General features: G+C 39.1%; 1 protein-coding gene across 7 annotated transcripts in view; it reads left to right on the forward strand.

The window, feature by feature from the left end:
• The window catches only part of AKAP11 (A-kinase anchoring protein 11), a 54,912-nt gene extending 49,753 nt beyond the window's left edge, over nt 1-5,159 (forward strand). For all 7 annotated transcript variants that reach the window (XM_008976821.4, XM_034936642.3, XM_055096673.2 and 4 more), the window contains one exon: nt 1,002-5,159. In XM_008976821.4, the coding sequence (XP_008975069.4) occupies nt 1,002-1,142 (141 nt within the window). In that variant the 3' untranslated portion in view covers nt 1,143-5,159. The remainder of the gene's footprint in view (nt 1-1,001) is intronic.
• The last annotated feature ends 18,857 nt before the right edge of the window (nt 5,160-24,016 follow it).

Raw genomic sequence — 24,016 nt, forward strand, 5'->3', positions numbered from 1 at the left:
TAATATATCTGTTTCTCTGATAATCCAGTTTCATTTGTATGAGCAGCTGTCATAATTAAAAGCCGATAAAAGTTTAAACAAGATGCTTACTATGTGCCAAGTACCTTATTAGTCAAGATTTTCAGTTTACAGTCTTAAGGTTTTTGTTCCATAATTTTCTTTATCAGAACTTTCCTTTTGGAGTGGTAGAAATATTCGAATTGTGGTGTTGGTTGCATTCAACTTGGAGAACATACTAAAAACCATTGACTAGGACACTTTGGGTGAATTGTATGTTATGTGAGTTTTATCTCAATAAAGCTGTTTTTAAAAAGGTTAAGCATATATATGTTACACAAAATTAAAGTAGTTTTTCAGAATTTAACTTACAGATCTTTCAAAACTTAAGAGCTTTTACAGAACTTAGTAGAAAAAGAAATGAACAAAGGCATGTCGTGAGTGGTGACAACAGGATTTATTTAAACCTGTATTTATTTATTTATTTATTTATTTGTTGTTTTGTTGTTGAAACATTAACATTCTTTAACTTAGAAAGCCATGTTTCCATTGAGGCTAGAGTGCGTATTCCAGAAAAATGCCACACTATATGTTGTGGAAGGAAAATCCACATCCTTTTATTGAGTTTGACGTTGTCTTTATTATTTTATGTCCTAATTGAGGGTGTGGCAGTTGTATTTAGTTAGGTGAAGAATTTCCTGTAGAAAGTCAGCCTCTGCATGTCCACGCAGACTATTTGCTTGGTGAGGTTTGTGGAGCTCTGTCTCCAGCGATCCCAAAGTGTCATTCTCTGAAGGAGATGTGTTTATAAAGGGGAAGAAGGGAAAATGTTTAATTTGGGTAAAGGGGTAGCGGTTTAGAGGGGAAGACCTTGTTATAACTAGGAAACGGTATTTAATTGTAAACAGCAGGATTCTTAAGTTTCAGCTAATATTGAAAATAAAAATAAAAGCTTTGTTATAAAATTGTTTTTGGTTAATGTTTGACACATCTTTCTTTCTTAGCTTTCAAAACAATTACAAGAGAAAGGATGGAAAGTGGGAGACCTCCTGCAGGCTGTGCTTCAATACTATGAAGTGATGGAAAAAGCTTCCAGTGAGGAGAGATGCAAGTCGCTGTTTGATTGGCTCTTGGAAAATGCATAGAGCAAACCCCAAACCAGTATATTTTAGTATTTGTTTGGGGAGGGGAACAAGCCAATAAAGATGTTTAGGATAAAATTTGAATAGTGAATATTAACATCGTAAGTCAGTTGGGAGGCAAGTAAATATAGCTTTCTGAGCGCTTTGTGTTATCACTCGGTGTATATAGTTCATACTTTTGTAATCTGTCAAAATACTACCTTCATTTATTCTTCTATACACGTGTGTAGTGTGTTAAGACCCTAAGAACATGTATTTGAAGGAAGGTCTAACCAGGGGGTTTTCAGGGGCATTGTCTGACCACATTCTTTTTGTATCCAAATAGTGCTGCTAGAAACTGCACTGAAGTGGCTGAGAATAGGTTCCAGTGATAGAGTTATAATTTTGCTCCTTTGCAAACAAATGGTATCTAATTAATAACTAGTCTGACATCAGAAAATAAAATTGAGGCTGATTTTTAAAAATTTCTAGTAGATTTTTGGCCTTTCTTTCCTGTTTTTAAAAATCAGTTTCATTTTCATATTTCATAGATCAGCTATTGGTAGCTTTTTGATTTCCCCAAACTATTTAATTTCTTAGCAGAAACATTAGTATTTTAGGTTTCTATAAACACTATAAGTGATAGTTTCCCCCATCCTTTCATTGACATTATTTGCCAATGCTGCCAGTCATTTCTGGCATGAAAGGTGTGTGTGTGTGTGTGTGTGTGTGTGTGTGTGTGTGTGTAAGGGAGTACTTTAACCTTGCCAGTTTGTTCCCTCTTTTATTTTACTGTTTTCTTTTTAGAAACCCACTGTTAAAATTTAAAAAGGTGCTTTAAAATAAAACGCCTATAAAGATTGTGCAGTAAGAATTTTTATTGACAATTAAAATTTTTTTTGACAATTTTGGGTTCCCAACTTATCTTACAAGTGAAAACTTAAATTGTAAAACATGTTGAAATTTTAAAAATTAATGTTAATATGGAAATGCATTTAGAGAAGCCAGTAGTTTTTATTGTTGGATTTTTGAAACTACCAAGAATATGGTGTTTTTTTTGTTTGTTTGTTTTAGAAAAATTGGGATTTCCCCCCACCCCGCCCCACCCAGATAAACTATATCTACACTGTCTCGTCAAGTTCTCTGACATGATCTTTCTGGGCTCTACATTTCCTACTAGTTTGTGTCCAGAAACTGCAAGTTGACATGAATAGAGGACCAAGGTTGTGTCTTGCTTTTGTCTCTCTCTTCCCTCCCTGCAACTCTCTCTCCCCTCCTCCCACTCTCTTCCCCCTCCCCCTCCTCCCACTGTCTCTCACCTCCCCCACCCCCCACTCTGTCTCATCTCTCGCTGTGTCCTGCGTATGTGTGGGTGTGTGTGTATTTGGGTGTGTAAATGTTGGTTCTTCCACTACTGGATTTTGTAATCTAGGATAAATCACTTTTTTTGGGGACTTTGATTTTGCTCCATTACGTTTTCATTTTTTCTGAGCACTGACTGTTCTGAAAGCTGCACAAAACATAGAAAGAAGACATAGCGCCTGCCAGGGAATAGGAAATGAGGGCACTTACACATTAATGTGAATTAGTAATTGTGGTATAGAAATATTTTATAGTGAAAGATTCAAATTTGCTTTTCAAGAAAAATGCCAAAAGCTATTTAAATAATTCGAGGTTACATTGTAGGTTTTGATTTTTCTCAATTTAAGATACAGAAATACAGCAAGCCTTAATATAAAGTTTCCTAAAGTTTCTTCAAGTATTTTTTAAGGTGGAGAAATGCAGGAATTGTATAACCAGAATTGTTTCTGCCTTTAGCTTTTCAGAACTTGAGATGTGGCAGCACTGGACTGGGTTTTTTTAAATGTTAGGACTAGGAATGTTTGCTCTTGTTAATTATGAATTAATTGATTATTAAGTTTAGAATGCATTTTTACAAGTATCTAACTATCAAATTGTGTTTAGTAACTTGAGTGTATGCACAAGTTTGATCAACAGCAAAATAGAGTTCTGAATTTCTTTTAAAGTGATGATATATTATTTTGTGAAACTTTGTGTTTGAAAATGTTTATTTCTGTTTATGGTGTAATCATTCTGAGGTGAGGCTTTTCTTATTTCCTTTGCATTTTGCTAGAGCTGTGCTGAGTTCAGCATTTGCTTATTTAACCACTACATAATGACAGACCAGTTATTAGGTATTAGCATGTGTGGTAATAATAATAGTGGAACTTCACACTTACATCAATTCAGTGCAGGGGCATAGAATAAAATATTAAATATTGGCAGATGTGTGAAAAGAAGTGTGAGTTAAAAATATTGAATATTGGCAGGTGTGAAAACAAGTGTCAAAATTCCTCATATAGAGAAAATAATTTTGAGTTTAGAGCATTATCTTTTAATTAAGTGTAGTCTAAACTTAACTTTCTGTAAAGGCACTTTGTGGTTTTTCCAAAGATGTTCTAGATCTATTTGGTTGCTCTATAGTCAAACAGCTCTTTTGAAGACAACTGTCTTATTTTATTACAAATTGGCTTGACATATTTATACTGTAACATTGTAATATTGCTGTGCTGTACATTTTGGCCCTTACGAAATATGTCTTTTTCAGAACTGTTAAAGTTTTGATGTACATCGAGCTGAATTCTGTTTTTACCAGTTTCAAAACCTTCAAGTGATATGTGGAAAAAAGTGAATGAGACCTCCGATAGGGGGTTTTCAGAACCTTGTTCACACCGAAATGTGACAGTTCTTTCATGTTTTCCTAAACCAAGTTAAAATTACATGTATATTTTGGTGTTAAGGTTGATTTTTAAGATACTTCTGATTTATACAAAAGGAATGTTTCCTTTATAAATCACAGAAGAAAATGACAATATCTGTTGGATATTTGATATAATTTAATGGTGTTATAAAACCTTTAAGAGGATTCATAGTGAATATATGTGATAACATCTTTATACTTTGAAAAATGTTCCACTTACCCTTCAGATATTTGTTGTAAGTTAATTCAATTCTTAATACTTTAATTTTGCTCCAACAAGGGCTTTATGTTGCTGGTAAGAGAATTTATTTACTAAATGCACTATGTATAAAGTGAAAGATAGTTTACTTATCTGACTTTGATATTAGATGGCTGACATTAGTGCACATAATGCAGAGTTTAACCTTGATTCTTCAACAGAGTCCAGATTTAAATGTCTACTTAATTAGTTAGCTGATATTCTTCCACAATTAATATATTCAATTTCCCATCAGTATATCACTTTAAATTTTATGTTTTTCTAAGGAAACTTTCCACAGAATTTTAAACAACTGATGCATCCATACTCAGGGTGTAGGGAGAATACTTTGCATTTAAAAACCCTGTCCACCTGTCACCAGCACAAGAGAATTAGAGCTTCAGTGAGAATTTAGAAAAATTATACTAAAGTGAGATGCATTTTTTCTCATTTTCAGCAAAACTCCTCTAAGCATTTACTCATTTACTGTATTCCTGCTCTGAAGATGTGGATACAGAATTAGTCACTCTTGTCACTTTATTTATTTATTGTTTTTTTTTTTAACCATCTGTGTACATTCCTTTCATAGGGTAGAGTTCTAGTTCTAGAGGTTCTTATTTTGTTTTTGTTGTAATGTTTGAATACTATTTAATATCCGGTTTTAATATTGCTGGATTTGCTACCTTTGGTTACTTGTGCAGTGTTAAAAGTAATCCACTTTCTTGTTTAATATACCAGATACATAGCAAAAGCAGCTTGGAATAATTATAGCTGTTTATTTGGCTGTGCTCAGTTACTATATTAAGATCTTGTACTGTGTAACAGTAACTCTTTTTTGCTTTTCAGTAATTTAATATGTTCACTTAACAAAATACGAACTTTGAGATGCACTAAAATTTTGTTTCAGCAGTGGCTCAAAAAATTTCAGAAATTACTTTTGTAATTATTTGCAATTAATTGTTCTTTTATCTTACAATTGTTTAAGCCTGTGATCTTTCTTCTCCCAGCTAAGAGTTCTTCAATAAATTTAAGAAATACCTGGTCTTGGTTTTCATTCTGTAATATCTCATTAACTGCTCTGTACTGAGTGGGACTGCTATGACAGAAGACCACATAAGAGGACTGAAGTGCTAGATCATGGTTTTGAGAACAAGAGAAGTTAGAAATATTTCCAATTGGACACTAGATTCTACCTACTTATAGATACCCCAAATGCAGACATAGTGACTTAAAAGGCTGGTTGCCCAACCTGTTTTTGCAAAGTAGAATATTATGGTTGCCTTGAATATGAACATGGCTATGAAATTCTTCTGGCCTGGTTTGAACATTCTTTCCATAGTAAGACCATACCTCTGTTAAACCATGTACACAAGATAACTTAAAAGTTGCTGGGTTTTTTTTTTAATTACTAATGGATCTGACTTTGTCTTAAGAATTTTTTTTTCCTTTTAAGTAGACCATTTTTAGAGCACTTTTAGATGCACAGCAAAATTGAGCAGAAAATACAGAGCTCCCGTATACCCTCTTTCCCCAGCCTCCTTCAGTGTCAACACCCCACAACAGAGTGGGACATTTGTTACAATCTGTGGTCCTGCGTTGACACACACACCATTATCATCCAGAATCCATAGTTGACATTAGAGTTCACTCTTGTGCATTTGTAGGTTTGGACAAATGCATAATTATATGTACATAACTGTAATATCATACAAATAGTTTTACTGTGCCCTATCTTAATGTAATTTAAGCCCAGAAATTAGGAAATTGGTTTAAAATTTTTTTCATGTTTTAAAATGCTAGGAAATAATAGCAAACAATGAGAAGGTTTGGTTGTAAGTGCACCCCAGTTACTAAGCAAACCAAAAGTGCTGAGAAGAAGTAAGCAAGATTCCATAGATTATAATGCCAAAAAGGAAGTATGGCTCAAAAAGAATGGGAAATGTGGCAAAGGACATTTGACAGTTTTACACAGAGGGATCATATGTGATTTGTATCTTAGCTAGGACAGAGAGGAAGGTGAGGGACAGGGCTTGAATTACCTCAGATTTTTTAAAGTGTGAGATGGAGAGGTCATTTATCTAAGGATGAATGTACTGTTGTTCCTATAATACAAAGAGTAAAAATCAGTGTTTTTGCGTCATTGAGTTTACAGCAAGAACAATAAAGAGTATATTTTGCACTTTTTTCTCTATCCTTTGTAATTTTATAGTCACCTCTCATTTTAACTTTTGGTCAAGGAGGGTAATACTTTAGACTGGAGAGAGTGAAAAACAGTTTCAAGAGGGGGTTGAAGCCCCAATTTTGACTTTAACTCATCCCTCTGCACCCCTACCCCCTTTTAAACAGACACCTAAATGAATTTGTTAAAGCACGGGATTAAAACCAGACTTCTGTGTACTGAATTCTGCCCGTCTGTATGTTTTGGTCTGGTGTAGAATCTTTTAAAAATAGTTACCAAACTTAAAAAAGATTTCACATTTAAATAAGTTTTGTATTTTCATCTTCTTGAAACAATTGAAAGCTCTGAAGCAGTGACTGGGCTCTTATATGGCAACAATTTAGCAGGAGCTGAATAGTGATTGCCCCTTTGATCCCACAGTAAGTTCTCTTTTTGCCTCTGGCATGACTTACTCCAATTCCCTCATTTCTGTTGCCTGCTGGGGCCTTGTAGACAGTTGAGATGCACCCACTGACTTAAAGCAGATAAGATAATGTGCTTAGAAAATCTGAACAACATTCTAGTGACTCTTTCATTCTCCAGGGTTGCTCAAAGAGGGGAGGAACATTCTAGAAATTATAAACTTGCTGAGTTTATTGCTCCTGAGTAGAAAACAAATAGTAATTGTTAAAAGCATAGTTTTATTTTTTTTTAAGTATGTGGAGAAGGGAGAGCCAGCATAGGTTTACCAAGAGCAGAGTCTATCAGATTTACACTTTATTTTCAGTAGGGTTATTTTGACATATTAGAGGATGAGAGATACAGTATCTAGATTTTATTGAGGCATTTTTATATGGAGAGAAGGAATGAATAACTGTGGCTTCCTAACGTTTTGAGAAATGTGTTCCCAAAGGCTTGTGGTTAATAGATCATTGTCTACCTGGAGGTCAGTGCTATGTGTCTATATTAGTTCTTGCATTGCTATAAATACCTGAGACTGAGTATAAGAAAAGAAGTTTAATTGGCTCACAGTTCTGCAGGCTCTGCAGAAGCATGGTAGCATCTGCTTCTGGGGAGGCCTCAGGAAGCTTCCAGTCATGGTAGAAGGCAAAGGGGGAGCAGGCACATCACATGGTGGGAGCAGGAGCAAGAGAGAAGGATGGGGGAGGTGCTACACACTTTTAAATGATCAGATCTTGTGAGAACTCACTATTGTGAGGACAATACCAAGAGGATGATACTAAACCATTCATGAGAAACTGTCCCTATGATCCAATCAACTCCTACCAGGCCCTACCTTCAACACTGAGGATTACAATTCAACATGAGATCTGGGTGAGGACACATCCTGATCATATCAGTGTCATAGGCCATTTCATGTATGGCCTTTTTATCCAGCCGTGGAGTGAAGATTTTGTTGGAGTAAGCTCCTCAAGGATGTCAAAAAGCATTAGAGTTATTACATAGTAATTATACTGAGGGATAATATTCAAACAGTTGAAATGAACTGGGAGAGCGGATAAGAGACTTTTGAGTCTATTTCTTCCCTTTGTCCTTTGACCAGCCACAGATTTGACATTCTCCTCCAAAGGTGGGGAGGTTCTGTGTTTACATACTGCCATTTTATAACTAGGACTTGAATATTTTCCTTCAAATACTATATTTTTATGGCTAAGTTTATATTGATATAAACTTAGTTATTTCCCTGTTACTTAGTAAATTATATGAACCCGGGACTTCTAAATATATGGGAACTGATGCTAAGGAATCCTATAAGAGCTTAAATCCTATAAGAGCTTAAAATGCTATGGACTTTTGAGGAGTCACAAGGCTATCAGAAAAAAAAAAGGCCACCAGAACCACTAATAATCTACAATTAACCTCTTAACCTCTTTTCTGTTTATAACGGGATGTGGGTGGCTGTGGCAGGTGAAGGTGGATTCCAGGAGATCGTGATGTTACAATAGCGTTTCCAACCTATAAATCTTTGAGTCAACTTTAGATGGCTTGTGACAAACGCTGGGAGGTTAATTAAGCTGCTTAATCTGAAACCCAGTGGACTTCACTGTCCTTGAACCCTGAGAAGCCATGGCTTCCAGAAGGAGGGGGCCCTTGGTTGAGTGACAAAGTCTGCAGTGATACAGAGCTGGCGAGACATAGTATGTGGGAAGACAGATCCAATTAGGCCTTCATAGACCCAAATGGCTAAGTGCTCTAATAAGGTGGGGTAAATACTAGGTCTTGCATAAGTACAGAGTGGTAGGAGATGAAAATAGTCCGTGCCTTTATGGAGCTTCCTGTTTAGTGAAGCAGAGAGTCATTAAATGAGTGACTGTATACAGTGAAGTCCTCGCTTACATCATTGAGAGGATCTTAGAAACTGCAACTTTAAGCAAAATGCCATATAATGAAATCATTATTTTCTCATCAACCTTATAATGAAGTGAGGTAAATATTTAATTACTGTTGTTCAAAGGTGTCGGAAGCTAAAGACGGGAATCTAGTCAAAGCTTCCCTAAAGCCGTTCTGAGGCTTAAGCTAGGTTTGAGCTGAGTAGGAACCAACCAGACAAGGGGAGTTGGAGGGTGGAGGTGAGAAGGGCAGGTGGGGAGAAGAGGTTTCCACTAGAGAAAAACCATGCACAAATGCCCGGGAGTATAGGACTTCTTTGGAAAACCAAAGACCAGTTTGGCTGGAGCATGAAGAGAAGTGACACATCCTGAGAAACACACATCTAGCTGGCTGTCAGCCAGGTGGTCCAAGAAAGTGTTTGTAGTTTGTTACACCACAAGTCACTGGTTTTAAGTCCAAGGCATGGCGGATGATCGTCTTCACTTGACACTGTGCTTTCCAGACCATGCCTAGAGTATTGTGTTTAGTTCCCGATACCATTTTACAAAGGACAGAGATACATGGAACCATACACATCCATGACTGTCTAATGAGGCCAAGGAGCTAAAAATGTATTAAATGAGTTCAGTGAAAGACAAAAAGGCTGTTTGGCCTAAAGAAGGAGAGATGTAGGAGTAACCTCAAAACTGCCTTTAAATATATGAAGTGCTTTTAGTGGAGACAGATTAAAACCTGTGGCCCTAGTGGAGGGGATGAGGTCCCATGAGGAGAAATTAGCAGTGGATTTCAGCTTGTGCTCTAAAAATTGGAGCTTTGCAATATGGGCGAGACCCCCTTAATGAAAAGGAACATTTCTGGCCCTTGGAGAGGTTTCCGCAGTGCTGGCTGATCACTCCTGCAAGTTTTGATAAGAAATCCAAACAGCTTATAACTTTGGATTAGGTGACCTTTGTGTTCCAACACGTCCTTTCCCACACACTACTTAATTTTTTCCACAGTCGTTTAGTGAAGTTGTTAAGAACCTGGGCTCTGGGGTCAAAAGAACTTGATTTAAAATCCCAGAGCAAAGGCCCAGGATGATGGTATCTTGGGGGATTTTCATTTTCTTCTGGCAGGTGCCTGGGGGCACAGCTAGTCTTGGAGCACCTTGATTTAAATTCAAGCTTTGAGGGTTTTGGATCCCTCTGGTGGCTTGATGTGCTGCATGTCCAGGTCAGGGCCTGTGTCTGGAAGGTGTAGCAGCCCTTTGGGGTTACAAGTAGAGAGGGGATGGTTTATAAGAATCTCTTTGTTGGAGGGGGTGGGGAGAACTGACTTTTGCCTTTCTGGCCTTGTGAGTCTGCCAAAATACTATCCTGTATCACAGTCTTTTTTCCTTCAGGTTTGACAAATATTCTTAGGATGAAAGAGTGGCTTTGAATGCTCAGTGGTTTACTTCTTGGGGTTCTTTGCTTTTGCTAGATATTTGACCCATTGCATCCTCAATATCTTACTAGCTGTTTAAATGCTTTCAAGAAGGTGTTTCTTTTTTTTCTGAGACGGAGTTTCACTCTTGTCGCCCAGGCTGGAGTGCAGTGGTGCAATCTACATTCACTGCAGCCTCTGCGTCCCAGGTTCAAGCAATTCTCCTGCCTCAGCCCCCGGAGTAGTTGGGATTACAGGTGCCCGCCACCACGCCTGGCTAATTTTTTGTATTTTTAGTAGAGACGGGGTTTCACCATCTTGGCCATTCTGGTCTCAAACTCCTGACCTCAGGTGATCCACGCACCTTGGCCTCCCAAAGTGCTGGGATTACAGGTGTGAGCCACCGGGCCTCCAGATGTTTCATATTTTATCCAACTTAATTACTTCTAATATTTTAATTTACATGAAGGACTTTTATTATTATTATTTTTTTTTGCTTAGCTCCATGTGATTAACTGTTAATATCCTTTTAATTTTCTTTTACATTTTAATTTATCTTCTTGAAAGGGTTATATATGCATATGGTATTAAATTCCAAAAGGTATAAGAATGTATAGTGACAAGTATCCCTCTCACCACTCTCTAGCCACCAAGTACCCCCACCACCCCCAGAGATAACCACTGTTACCAGTTTCTGTTCCATCAGCACTGTGCTATACAGGACCTTTCAAAACTTAGATTGGCTTTTGTAACTTGTAGTTGGATACAAATCTGAAAGTTTCAAAAAACAGGAAATGACCAAATCATTTAGTAAGGATAGTGGTTACTTCTAGGGGAGAAGGAGGTACAGGAGCCTCCCATGGTGCCAACAATATTCTGTTTTCTTGACTTTGGATTGTGGTTAAACTGCCCAGATAGATTCTAAGCAATTCTGTGTATATATTTCACATCATGCATGTGTATGCACATGCACACACATCTAAAAAAAATCTGCAAAACTGATCATCTTGAGGACAACCAGAGAGAACAAATGGGTTACCTGCAAAACAAAATTGATTCATAGTAGTGTACTCAAAGATGATGATAGAAGCCAAAAGGAAATAATGTCTTCAAAGTGCTGATTTTAAAAAAGTCAGTCTAGAATTTCATATCCTTCAAAACTGTTTTTCAAGAGTGAATGTAAATTTAAAGTAATTTCTAATAGATTGAAAGAGTTTACAATGAGCTGTGCTGAAAAAAACTACTGAAGGATATATTACTTTTGTAAGAAGGAAATTGAGCGTATAAGGAAATAGCACTGTTTAAAATAAGAATTAAAATAGAAAATGAAAGAGAAAGAGTGAGCACCTAAAATGTAATGCAGGTTCATATAATAATTCCTGTTTACTCTCTATGGCAAGCATTTCCTATCATTGAATCCAGTATCAACCCTGTCATCATTATTTCTGTTTTTCATGTGAGAAGCTGAGGCTCAGAGGGGTTAAGTTTCTTACCCAATGAGCATAGTGGTAATGAATGCCCAGGTCTGGCAGGCTCCAATGCCCAGGTTCTGTCCATTGCACTACAATCTATCACCATATTTAGAAACAGAAATATAAAAAGATGACAAAATCACTTGTAATAACACATAGTGTATTAGTCTGTTCTAACACTGCTAATAAAGACATACCTGAGACTGGGTAATTTATAAAGGAAAGAGGTTTAATTGACTCACAGTTCAGCATGGCTGGGGAGGCCTCAGGAAACTTAAAATCTTGGTGGGAGGGGAAGCAAACATGTCCTTCTTCTCATGGTGGCATCAAGGAGAAGTGCAGAGCGAAGTGGAGGAAAAGCCCCTTACAAAACCATCAGATCTCGTGACAACTCACTATCACGAGAACAGCATGAGGGTAACCACCCCCATGATTCAATGACCTCCCCCCAGGTCCCTCCCATGACACGTGGGGATTATGGGAACTAGAATTCAAGATGAGATTTAGGTGGGGACACAGCCAAACCATATCACATAGAGATAACAATTATTGATATAGTAGTATATTTCTTTCCCGTTTTTTACTCCCACATACATATTTTAAACAAGTGAAATTTCCCTTATTTCATAAATATTTGTCAAAAACATTTTAAAACCCCCAAAACTGACCTTTGGCCTTTTCAAGTTTGGCAATGATGAATCTGGCCATTGTCAAGGCTGGAAATATCTTGGTTGGGGCTCTTTGTTCTGACTGTTACATAGTCGGATTCTCTTTGTCTTCTTATGTGGTATTGCTTTGAGCTTCAGATTGATACAGCTGACAATCTTTACAAAGTAAGGATTTTAAGTAGATAAATTTTGAGAAGGACAACATGTAAAAAGGATCTCTGGATGCCTTCCAGAAACCAGGCACAAGTTTTTATTATCTCAGCTTAACTATATGGTTTTCTTCTTTCTTTGCCTTCATTCTTTTGCTGCCTGTCAGAGCTGACAGCAATAGAGGCCATTTCATGCATGGTTTCCATGTCTCACAAAACATGATCTGAAGAAAAAATTACCGAAAGAACAAATGCCCTTTTCAAGCTCTTGGTCCCTTTTTTCAGTTATTGGGTGGTCTTTTCCCATTGCCCTCTGTCTTTAGAGTCCAGTATGTCTAAAATCAAGCTCATCTTGCCCCAGCACCGATTCCAGGTATCCTACCTACATTATGCTGGCCATTCAGGTGTAACACCTTCCAGTGATCTCTGAGTATTATCTACCTCTTCCTCTCCATCTCGCCTCCTCTCTCCAAGAGACAAGAGAAAGCGGGGTGATAACATGAGAGGAAGGAGAGATGGCAGGTGTTGGGGAGCAAACAGTCCTCCATCCAGGGGGGATGGGAGAGAAAGTGAAATGTTAAAAGATGTTCGTAATGTGATGCAATGTAACCCCACACTCCATAGCCATCAGATAACTTTAGCAAGGAAGTATTTACCTTGCTTCTTGGTGATTTTGAATCAGATTTATATAGTTATAATCATTACTATTATTATTTATTTGATGCAGTAAGTTGAGTATTGCAAAAAGAAGATGACTCAGCAATGCCCAGATGAAAGAGGTCACCAAGGGATGAGCCACATTTCATGATGAAATGGTTTGCAAGGTAAGTTAAGGAAAAGCACAATAAAACAGCTCATTTACTGACTTCATCTGTACTCATATGGCAGAATGAGCCACTCTGACCAACCCACCCATGGGAAACAATTAAACATTTTGGATAAAATATAAAAAAATTCCTAAAAGCATTGTTGGGCTGGCATGAAGGCATGATTTATGCAGGCCAAAAACCCAATGAAGGTAGAAATGTGCAACTGTAAGCAGGCAGTAAAACCAACTTTGGCTTTGAAGGCATTTGCTGAGCCCAGTGAACTTGAGCTTCAGGTTTGATTGACTGATGCGGCATGGGAGAGAGAAGCTGCATGTATTAGGTTCTCCAGAGAAACAGAAACAATAGGATATTTGTGTGTGTGTGTGTGTATCTTTGTCTATAGACTTATAGATATATATATAGAGAGAGAGAGAGAGAGGGAGAGATTGACTTATTTAAGGAATTAGCTCATGCAATTGCAAAGGCTGGCAAGTTCAAAATTCGCAGGGCAGGCAGGAAAGTTGGAGACCCAGAGAAGAGCTGATGTTGCAGCTTGAGTCTGAAGAGAGTCTGGAGGCAGAATTTCATCTTCCTTGCAGGACCTCAGTCTGTTTTCCTTAAAGCCTTCAACTGATTGAATGAGGCCCACCCACATCATGGAGGGTCATCTACTTGCTGAAAGTATACTGATTTAAAAAATAATCTTTTTTTTTTTTTTTTTTTTTTTTTTGAGATGGAGTTTCCCTCTTGTCGTCCAGGCTGGAATGCAATGGCCTAATCTTGTGTCACTGCAACCTCCGCCTCCTGGGTTCAAGTGATTCTCCTGCCTCAGCATCCCGAGTAGCTGGGATTACAGGTGCCCACCACCATGCCCGGCTAATTTTTATATTTTTAGTAGACACGGGGTTTCACCATGTTGGTCAGGCTGGTCTCGAACTCCTGACCTCAAGTGATCTGCCTGCCTTGACCTCCCAAAGTGCTGAGATTATAGGCGTGAGCCACTGCACCTGGCCCAAACTTTCAAAAATCAAAACTAAGATAATTGAAATAAAACACTCAACAACTGAGTTTACCAGCAGATTAGACATAGCTGAGAGAGAATTAGTGAATTAGAAAACCTTATCCAGAATGCGGCACAGAAAGACAAAAATGCGATATATGAAAAAAGTTTAAGTGACCTTGAGGGAAAGGAGATTTAACTCATGCCTAAAAAGTATAGAAGGAGAAGAAGGAGGGAATCGGGGCAGAATTAATATTTGAAAAGACGATGGCTGGAAAATTCCCGGAAATGAAAGATGATAATCCACAGATTCAAAAAAACCTAACAATTTCCAAGCAAAAACAGAATACATATTAAATTTCTTAGGGAGGGCTATACATGTATTTGTCTATTTTTCTGGACTATTCAAAAAACAAGCTAAAATTCTATGGTAAAAGAGTAGAAATAAATTGTATATAAAATTCAGGATAGTGATTTCCTGATAGTGACAGCGACCTTTAAAGGTGGGGGGAGAGAGGAGGATGTGACACAGGCTTCTAAGGTACTAGTAATATTCTGTTTATGAATTCTATGCCCCTGGATTTTTAATTTATGATCTTTCTTCAGATTGCACACATCCTCTATATACTATTTTAAATGTATATTGTATTTCATGGTGGAAAATTAATTTAAAATATATTATTCAACAAGATTTGATCAAAGAGGTTGTGGGTGTATTAACAAGGTGGCTTCTGGAATTTTTGCAAAAACAAGAGAGAAAACTTTGAAGAGAAATAATGTTTAGGCTAGGTGTGGTGGTTCACCTATAATCCCAGCACTTTGGGAGGCCGAGGTGGGTGGATCACTTGAGGCCAGGAGTTCAAGACCAGCCTGGTCAACATGGCAAAACCTCATCTCTACTAAAAAAAAATACAAAAACTATCTGGGCTTGGTGGCGCATGCCTGTAGTTCCAGCTACTCGGGAGGCTGAGAGGCAAGAGAATCACTTGAACCTGGGAGGCAGAGGTTGCAGTGAGCCGAGATCATGCCACTGCACTCCAGCCTGAGCAACAGAGCAAGACTCTGTCTCAAAAAAAAAAAAAAGAAATAGTATGCAGGTTAATATGTTTAGGCACAAATGAAAGTAGTTTATTAAAAAGAAGAAAAAAAAGCCAGAAAACTTTTCTGTGTCCCGAATTGCCTCCTGAAAAGCACACATTACTTGGGTTTTCTTTTTTGCCTCTTAAAATTGGGGTGGGTTAGGGTGAGGGGAAGACTGCTCTCCACCGAGGAAGGCAGAGAGAAGCTGCTGCAGTTGCCTGTCTTATCTCTGCCTTGGTCTTGCACCCCACTCCGCCAGTCCCTATTCCCACGTCTGGACCCCCCGCCCCGTCTCCTGACACAGAGGCTTGGCTATCCAAATCCCAACCCCGAGTCTGTAACTAGGAAGTGCCTGCTGTCCTGCCAAGGGACTGGATTGGAGGAGGAGAGTGCAGGGGTGGGATGAGGGAAGAGATGGAGGAGGGGGCTTTGAGCCAGAGTTTCTAGCCGGAGCAAATACCGGCACAGGGAAGGACACCATTGGCCAGGGTATGCAGAGGAAGGCAAAGTTGCTGAATGGCCACTGTGGTCCTCAGCCATGAGTAGGGACGTCTGATGGCCTCAGAAGCTGCCTTGTGATTGAGCGTGAAGGGACAGGATCTGAGATGCTGGAGCTCGGGGTAGGCTAAGATGGCCATCTTGGCAGTTTGCCCTAGACAGTGGTGCCCATGCACCTCCCAGCCAGGCTGGGCTGGTCTTAGCGTCACAGGGCTGAGTGGCAGCCATTGAGTTCGCTACTCTCCCGAAAACAGCCCTGCAGTCTCTCCCGTGGGGTTCACTACAGGGCGGTGCTTGCCACCAATCCAGGGGTACATAGAATTTTATCACAGTGAGAAGGAGGCTTTGGGCAGAGACCACAGAAGTCCAGCGGCATTGATGACCAACTCTGCTTTCTTAAAGCTGCAGTGTTACTTGGAGCCTCAAGGTGGTACAGCAGCACAGTCTATGGTTTAAAAAAGCCTGAATTACACTTTGTGAAAAGCTTCCTTGGGCACAATTAGCTTGACGATTTGAACTGTTTCTCAGTCGCTTGCCTTCCTTGTTTCAAATAGCCTGGCTTCTAATCTGGCCTGACCTTTGAGGTCCTTTCTTGCTGGCTCATCCACCTCCATCCCCACTCGGAATCGGGAGGGTTTTCTTAGTTCTTTGGTTACTGAAAAGGAAATCCTTTTCTGCCCAGGTTCCCTCCTCAGATTCAGGCCAGAACTGCTCCCCTGTGGTCATGGGGCCTGTCTTCATAGGCGCCACCTGGACCTGTGCCAGGCAGACAGCAGAGGTGAGTTCCAGGGGGTTCCTCTGAGGTCACACCTGCTTAGGTGCATGGAGGCTCAGGTGAGCAGACTGCAGACTGCCACCACCAGCGTCCCTTCTCTGTTTAAGCCACCTGCTTCCTTATTTCACTGATTCCCACTGGCCTCCCCTTCATATACATCCTCACTATCCTTTTTGGAATTTTCTATTAACATTTCATGATATCCATGCTGTTTAGAATTCGCTTCTATTCTAAACATACTCTAAATTTTACTCCAAATTTACTCTCTACTCAAATGTCACCTTATCCATATGGTATTCCCTGACCACCTGTGAACAGCAGCAACCTTCCATCACTAGTGAGCCCCTTATGTTGCTTTATGTTCCTTCTTAGCCCTTTCAGCACCTGGCATAAGTATGTATTTGTTATCTCTTCACCCCCAAGGTCAGAAGGCCCCCAGTTTTGTTCTCTGCTGCATCTCCAGCCCTGGAACAGCGTTTGCATGTGGTGGGCACTCAGCAAATGCTGGTTGAATGGATGGATGGATGGATGGATGAATGAGTGGCTAGGGAGAATTTCACCCCTTCCCAACAGGTCAAAAGCATTGTTCTGACAGTTTGTAGTCTAGGGTCTGGCTTTGGCTGAGCCACTAGTTACTTGTAAGACTTTGAGCAAGTCACTTGGCCTCCCCAGTGGCCTATTTTTGAATCTGCACAATGAGTGGACTGGACTGCATTGTCTGCGGTTCCTTCCCGCCCCAACAGTTTTTGGTTTTATGATTATCCTCCAAAAGGGGCTAAAGCCATAAGCCAGGTGACAGACAATATGCATTATTGGCAGGACACTTGCAAGTAATAAGCTAGCATCAAAAGATGCATTGATATATGTAAATAAACATACTTACTTCACAATCTTTAAGTCTTTAAAAATTATGTCCCTAAGAAAGTCTCAAATGTATTGGCCTTATGTTTCTATTTTGATCTCTGGCTCCATGTGTTAATGACTCTGATATTTTTCTGACAAATAAAAGGTTTTAAAAATTGCTATTGCTTATTTGGGTTCTTCCTAGGTTATTTCTTCTCATTAGTAACATTTCTGGGGAAAGATGTCATGCTCTTAGTGTGCATCCAACATGAAAAAATATTTCAAAATAAAACAATAGTAATTTTTTAAAAACCCTCTTACCTTTGAAAAGGACCATCGCCTTATGCCATAATCTTCCTCTTGCTATTTGGCTGTGGTTATTTTTTAGGATTGGTATATGTCTGGCATCTAGAAGACATTAAAATATTTTTAATGAAGAGTCAGTGTCATGTGGGAGGAAAAAATTCGTATCCTGGGATATGGGTGGAACTTATGAAAGTGATTGTGTCTTTCTTATCCAAGGGAAGAAGTTTTTGTTCTTTCTGAATGAACTTGAGGGAAAAAGGCAATCAATGTTTTTCCAGTGTAACCTGATAGATTCTCCAAGTCCTCAAGTTCAAATATTTATTCTTTTGTCTTTGTAATGAAAACAAAACCAAACTTGTAGTAGGCATACTCATGATCTCCCAAATATGTCCAGGTCCCTATCCCTGGAAACTGTGAATGTGTTACTTTACATGGCAAAAGGGACTTTGCAGATGGGATAAAAGGAGGGATCTTGAGATGGGGAGATTATCATGGATTATTCAGGTGGATCCGATCTAATCTCCTTAAACTGAGCAAAGATTTCCCAGCTATGGTCAGAGGACAACACGATCAGAGGGAGCGTCTGAGATGCATCCTTGACGGCTTTGAAGAGGGAGGAAGGGGGTCAAGGACCAATGAGTACAGGTGGCTTCTAGAAGCTGGAAAAGGCAGGACATAGATTCTTCCTCAGAGCCTCCAGAAGGAAAGATAGTCCTGATGAGACTTTTATTTTAGCCCAGTGAGACCTATGTCAGACGGAACTCCAGAACTGTATGATAATAAAATGTGTATGGTAAGGCACTAAGTTTGTGGAATTTGTTACAGCAGCAATAGCAATACATTACCTTCTTATTTGAACAGAGGCTTTGAGCTCTGCAGTGTAAAAGAAAAGAAGCCAGGCTAGGGTCTAGAGTTGTGCCCTTCAGTTTGGTAGCTGCTGGTCACATGTGGCTACTGGAGCCCTTGAAATGAGTGCTGAGGTGAGCCGAAGTGTAGAATAGATGTCGATTTCACAAAGATTGAGTGTGAAAAGGAAAATATCTCCTAATTTAATAATTTATTCATGTCTATTACATGTTGAAATGACATTACTTTGGATATGCTGGTTTAAGTGAAATATACTATTAACATTTATTTCACATATTTTTTGAACTTTTGTTTTTAATGCGACTACTAGAAAATTTAAATCATTTGTGGTCCACGTTATACTTCTATTGGACAGGGCTGTTCTAGAGAACCCCTAAAGATAGGAGGTGGTCATTTCAACAGTAGACAGGTCTCCAACCAAGTGGTGAGTGATGAAAAAGTCCAGGCATAGAATTCCAGGAGGAGAGGTCAGGCTTTCTTACATCTTCCTGTACTGGACCATAAGAGAAGGTGTTGTATGGGTCTTTATATCCTCAGGGCCTGGCACATACTCAGAAATTGTTTGCAGAGCATCCATTTGATGTTGCTGACCCTAGAAAGTTCTTTGACAAGGCACCAAAGGGTGGAAAATTAGTGTTGAAACAATTGCCCTGAAGGAACTTGAAACTGTGGTCTAACAGAAAACAGGATGCAACAACTGGGTCTTTTCCCGTTTGACCAGTATTTGTTGCCCCACCTTACACCTCATGGACACGGGCATTTACCATTTCCAGGAAAGAAAGATCTCAAAAAGAATTACAAACCAAAAGGCAGCCTTGGGTATCAGAGCCCAAATACCAAGAAGCATTCATGTAATGATTTCAGTTTGGCCTCTTTCTTATCTCGGTGCCAATTTCTCAGCAATGCAGAGAAAAATGACTTGAGCTCAGAATTAGGAGATGAACTTTCCATTTGAAATGCGCGTTCTCCTCTGATTTGCTCCATGAACAAGTTAGCTTCCCTGCAGTCCCCTTCATCATGCCTGCTAAGAGCCAAGAGTTTACATTTATCAGGACTGAGCGCTACGTGGTGAGGATTAATTAGTGACTCTACTTAGAATTATTTTTAAAATATCAGGAATAATTTGCTTCCATAACAAATTATCCTGGCTTGGGATTCTGGGACAGGATTTGGGATTCTGATCAGTTGCTTCCCTAACAGCCTGACACTGACATTTGCAGAATCTGTTGTGGTTTAACAGGTATTATAAGTTCAAATATCATATTTCAGAGTGTCTGCTATGGTTACAGGTAACTAAAGGTTACAGTTTTCCCCCCACATGATGTCATTTGCTTAACTCAAATGAACTTTGTGCCATTAAAAATGGGGAAACACAATTTATTTCAATGCCATTTGAGTCTGTTTTGAGGTATTGCGGACGGAAATATCCTGGTTACTGGGTTTGGATGATTCATGTAGTAGAGCAGTCTGAGGAATAAACTTTATCTTGTCCTCATCTTTATTTTTGTTTTCTATATGGAAACTAATCATTTGAGGTTGGCAACAGGGATTTGGGCTAAATTTCTTCAATGAATTTTTTTCTACGTTTCCTTACTTCAGACCAAAAATCTCCAACCCTAGGCTGTTTTCCAAAAGCAAACCTGCTCATGAGCTCTCTGAAAGAGTGCTAGCCTGTCGGAAATTACAGTAAGTCTCCCTCTGAGGTTGGTTAGGCTGAGAATTCATTGTATTTTGGTTAAAAACAGAGAGTGTTACAATTTGATCCTGGGAGCAAGAAAGAATTAGTGATGAAAACATTGTTGGTGGAGACTGTTGCCTGGTACACAGGCTGAACTCATTTGTCTGGCCCCCGGTATGGGTGGCCCATGTGAAAATACACACACACACACACACACGCACACACACACACACACAGACACACACACCCCCCATCTGTTATGTTTTTCCTGATGCTTCAGGAAAGTCTGCAAATTAAGACAAATGATATTATCTGGGAGTAACTGATCATCTTTTCACTATGAAAATGTCATATTCACAGGAAATGAATAACACGCCTGCCAAAAATCAGGTCGCCTAAATGAAGGGATCGAAGGATTAAATACCCATGGAGAAAATAAGACAGACACAATCCAACTGTTCTATACTAGTTGACAGCAACCTATTCTAATGATATGGTTAAGATTTATAATGGCCATATAGGTTTACCTTCTCCAACCAAACTATTTAAATAATTCCACAAGTCTCCTATTTAATATTGAAGACCATCTCCTTAGCTAAAATTATGATGCTTTAATTGACCATATATAAATATCGGAGGGTTTTGGAGAGTTCCATTAGACCATGCACAACCAAGCACAGTTGGATTGAGCCTTGAAGATGTGCATGGTTCCTCCCGCCCGTGCTCTTCCTGGTGAATGAGTAGCTTTTTTCCCTGCACTAATCTGTTCAGTTTGAGGGCTGCTGGAAGCACTACCTTTTATTCTCTTTTCATTTTCTTTACTTCACTAGTTCACGGAGCTGGAGGCCACAGGACTGTTTGTTACATCATCACTGCTTTAAAAGCTTATTTTTGTGAATGTGATTGTACTTGGGGGTTGTCAAAACCTGTGGAAATGTGGCCTTTGGTGACCGGCCATGGCATAATATGACAACATTTCTGGAGTAGTCCAGCACTGGGAATGGTACCCTTGGGTCAGGCAAGTAGGAGGCAGTCATTTTTGTCTCTGGAGCTGCTGGCACTCAAGCGTAGAGGAGGTAGACATTTCAATGGCCAGTTGCTTTTGTATTTAAACAAATAGATCCTGGATTGTAGATTTTTAGAAGACTGTAGATGCAACCTGCAACAGAATCACCTGGTTAGCTTACTCCCCTACCAGCTGACGAGTCTTAGATCAGAGATACTGAAGCACAGCCTCTGGGGATGGGGCACTCAGGAATCCAAATTTCTTTAAATAAACTTTAAATTTTGGAATAGTTTCAGATTTGCAAAAAAGTTGTAAAAATAGTACAAAGAGTTCCCATATACCTCATACCCAGTTTTCCTTATTAATATCTTACATTAGGATACATATAATATACATTTGTACAAATGTGCAATGTAAGTAATATACAATGTACATTTGTACAATATACATTATCTGTATCATAATGTAATGTACAATGTAAATCCTAATGAAGGATACAGGTAATGTACTTTGTAATGTACAAATAACATCTTACATTAGGATGCAGATAATGTACATCTCCCCCACTCGTTTATTTATTTGATCATTTTTTTATGTCAGTATGGACTCATGAATACCAAGTTATACTTCAGTACCACATTATGAATGTACATTATCTGTATCTTAATGTAAGATATTAATAAGGAAAGCTGGGTGTGAGGTATATGGGAATGCTTTGTACTAGTTTTAAAATTTTTTTGCAAATCTGAACGTATGAATGTACATTAGGTGCATTTGTCACAATCTCATGATTAAGCAAAGTCAATACTCTATGACCTGATGTCCTTTTTCTGCAAGATTCCATCCAGGATGCCACGTTACATTTAATTGTTACGTCTCCATAGGCTCCTCTTGGCTGAGACAGTTTCTCAGACTTTCCTTGTTTTCAGTGACCTTTGATAGTTTTGAAGGGTCCTGGAGAGTATTTTGTAGAATGTTCCTTAGTTGAATTGTTTGATGTTTTTCTCATGTTTTAACTGAGGTTATGGGTTTCTGGAAGAAAGATCACAAAGGCAAAGTGCCCTTCTCATCATGTTGCATCAGTGGTACCCTCAACGCAACTCACGGTTGATGTTCACCTTGATGACCTGGCTGAGGTAGTCTTGACAGGTTTTTCTACTGTAAAGTGATTTTTTTTTCCACCTTTTCATACTTTACTCTTTGGAAGGGAGTCACTGTGGATAGCCCGCACTTAAGGAGTGGGAGTTGTACTCCACCTCCCTGAGGGGGAGTAGCTACATACATGATGGAATTCCTCTGTCTAGAGATTTGTCTATTCTCCCCCACTTGTTTATTTATACGTTCATTTATTTATGTCAGTATAGACTCATGAATATCAAGTTATACTCCAGTGTACTTTGTTAATCAGATTGTTCCAGCTTTGTCCATTGGGAACTCTTTCAGTGGGATCCCATGTCTCTTTGATGTATCCCCTTTCTTGTGATGTTTTTGGGAGCCCTTCCGGCACTTTCTGCCACTACAAGATGCTCCAGGAATTAACATTTTTGACCAGCTCTATCATACTGAAAAAAAACAAGATTTATCATTTTCGGCCATCAAGACCAGAAATTTTAAATGTCCCGCTTATTGTTGGATGTGGAACAAAGCTGTAAAAAGAAAAATCACACTAAAGAATGTGTACGTATCTTCAAAATCTCTCTGTTTATTTGGTAACATCTATAGCCCAGGCACGTACAGAGAGGCAGTTATTTAAATCCAATCAAGAGACTAAGAAGTTCAAGAGATCTATTGTATAACATGGTAGCTATAGTTAATAACAATGTATTGTACACTTGAAAATTGTTGAAAGAGCAGATTTTAGGTGTTCTCATCACAAAAATCATAATGAGAAGTACGTGAGGTGATGCATAAGTTAATTAGTTTGATCTAGCCATCCACATGTATATACATTTTAAAACATCAGGTTGTACACCATAGACACATATGCTTTTTGTCAATTTAAAAAAGTAGTGATTTTTTTTTAAAAGAGACTAAAAATTGAGGAGAATCATCTATGAAACATTTTCCTGGAAACCACAAGGCTTTTGGGCCACAGGCACCTCACTGGGTGTGGATAACAATTGTTGAGTTAGCCCAGCCCCTATCAAAGAGGATCTTAAGCCATATCAACCACTTCTTAGGATTTTCTGGTGACTTCTGAGAGAGGAAGAGTCAGAAACACCCATGGGCAGTAACACCGAGGGCTGGCTCTGGAGTGGGGATGAGGTCATTGAGGGGGAGGCCAGGGTTTGGGTGAGCCTGTGCTGTAGGGATGGAACTCTGGTTGGCATAGGGTACTGAGCGTGTCTCTGTATGTGCATCCATGCAGACTTGCACATGGGTAAAAATTCATTTAACCCACCTTGATAACTACCATCTACCTTTTGTAACTGGATTTGATTTAGAGTCAGCTGTAGCAGGGTGTGTGTGCTATGTTGACACAACAAATCATGGAGATGCATTTAGGACCCATTTCAGATCCTTGTTGAATACTCTATGGTGATGATGACAATACAGTCACGATGCACAAAACCATCCCAGCATGAAGGCAACTGGCTTTTGCTTTTCTTGGCTCTTCCTTGGCTTCTACATTTGCCTTGGCTTCTCTACCATCGTGGAACATCAGTTCACCTTTCCAGAATACATCTGGTGGTGTTTCTATTAAGTAATACCAGCAAATTACATATAATCCTTGGCATTAGGACATTTAAAAACTGGTGAATGTGGCTGGGTGTGGTGGCTCATGCCTATAATCCCAGCACTCCGGAAGGCCAAGGCAGGCAGATAACTTGAGG

The sequence above is a fragment of the Pan paniscus genome, chromosome 14 (genome assembly GCF_029289425.2).
Source record: "Pan paniscus chromosome 14, NHGRI_mPanPan1-v2.0_pri, whole genome shotgun sequence".
Classification (NCBI taxonomy): Eukaryota; Metazoa; Chordata; class Mammalia; order Primates; family Hominidae; genus Pan; species Pan paniscus.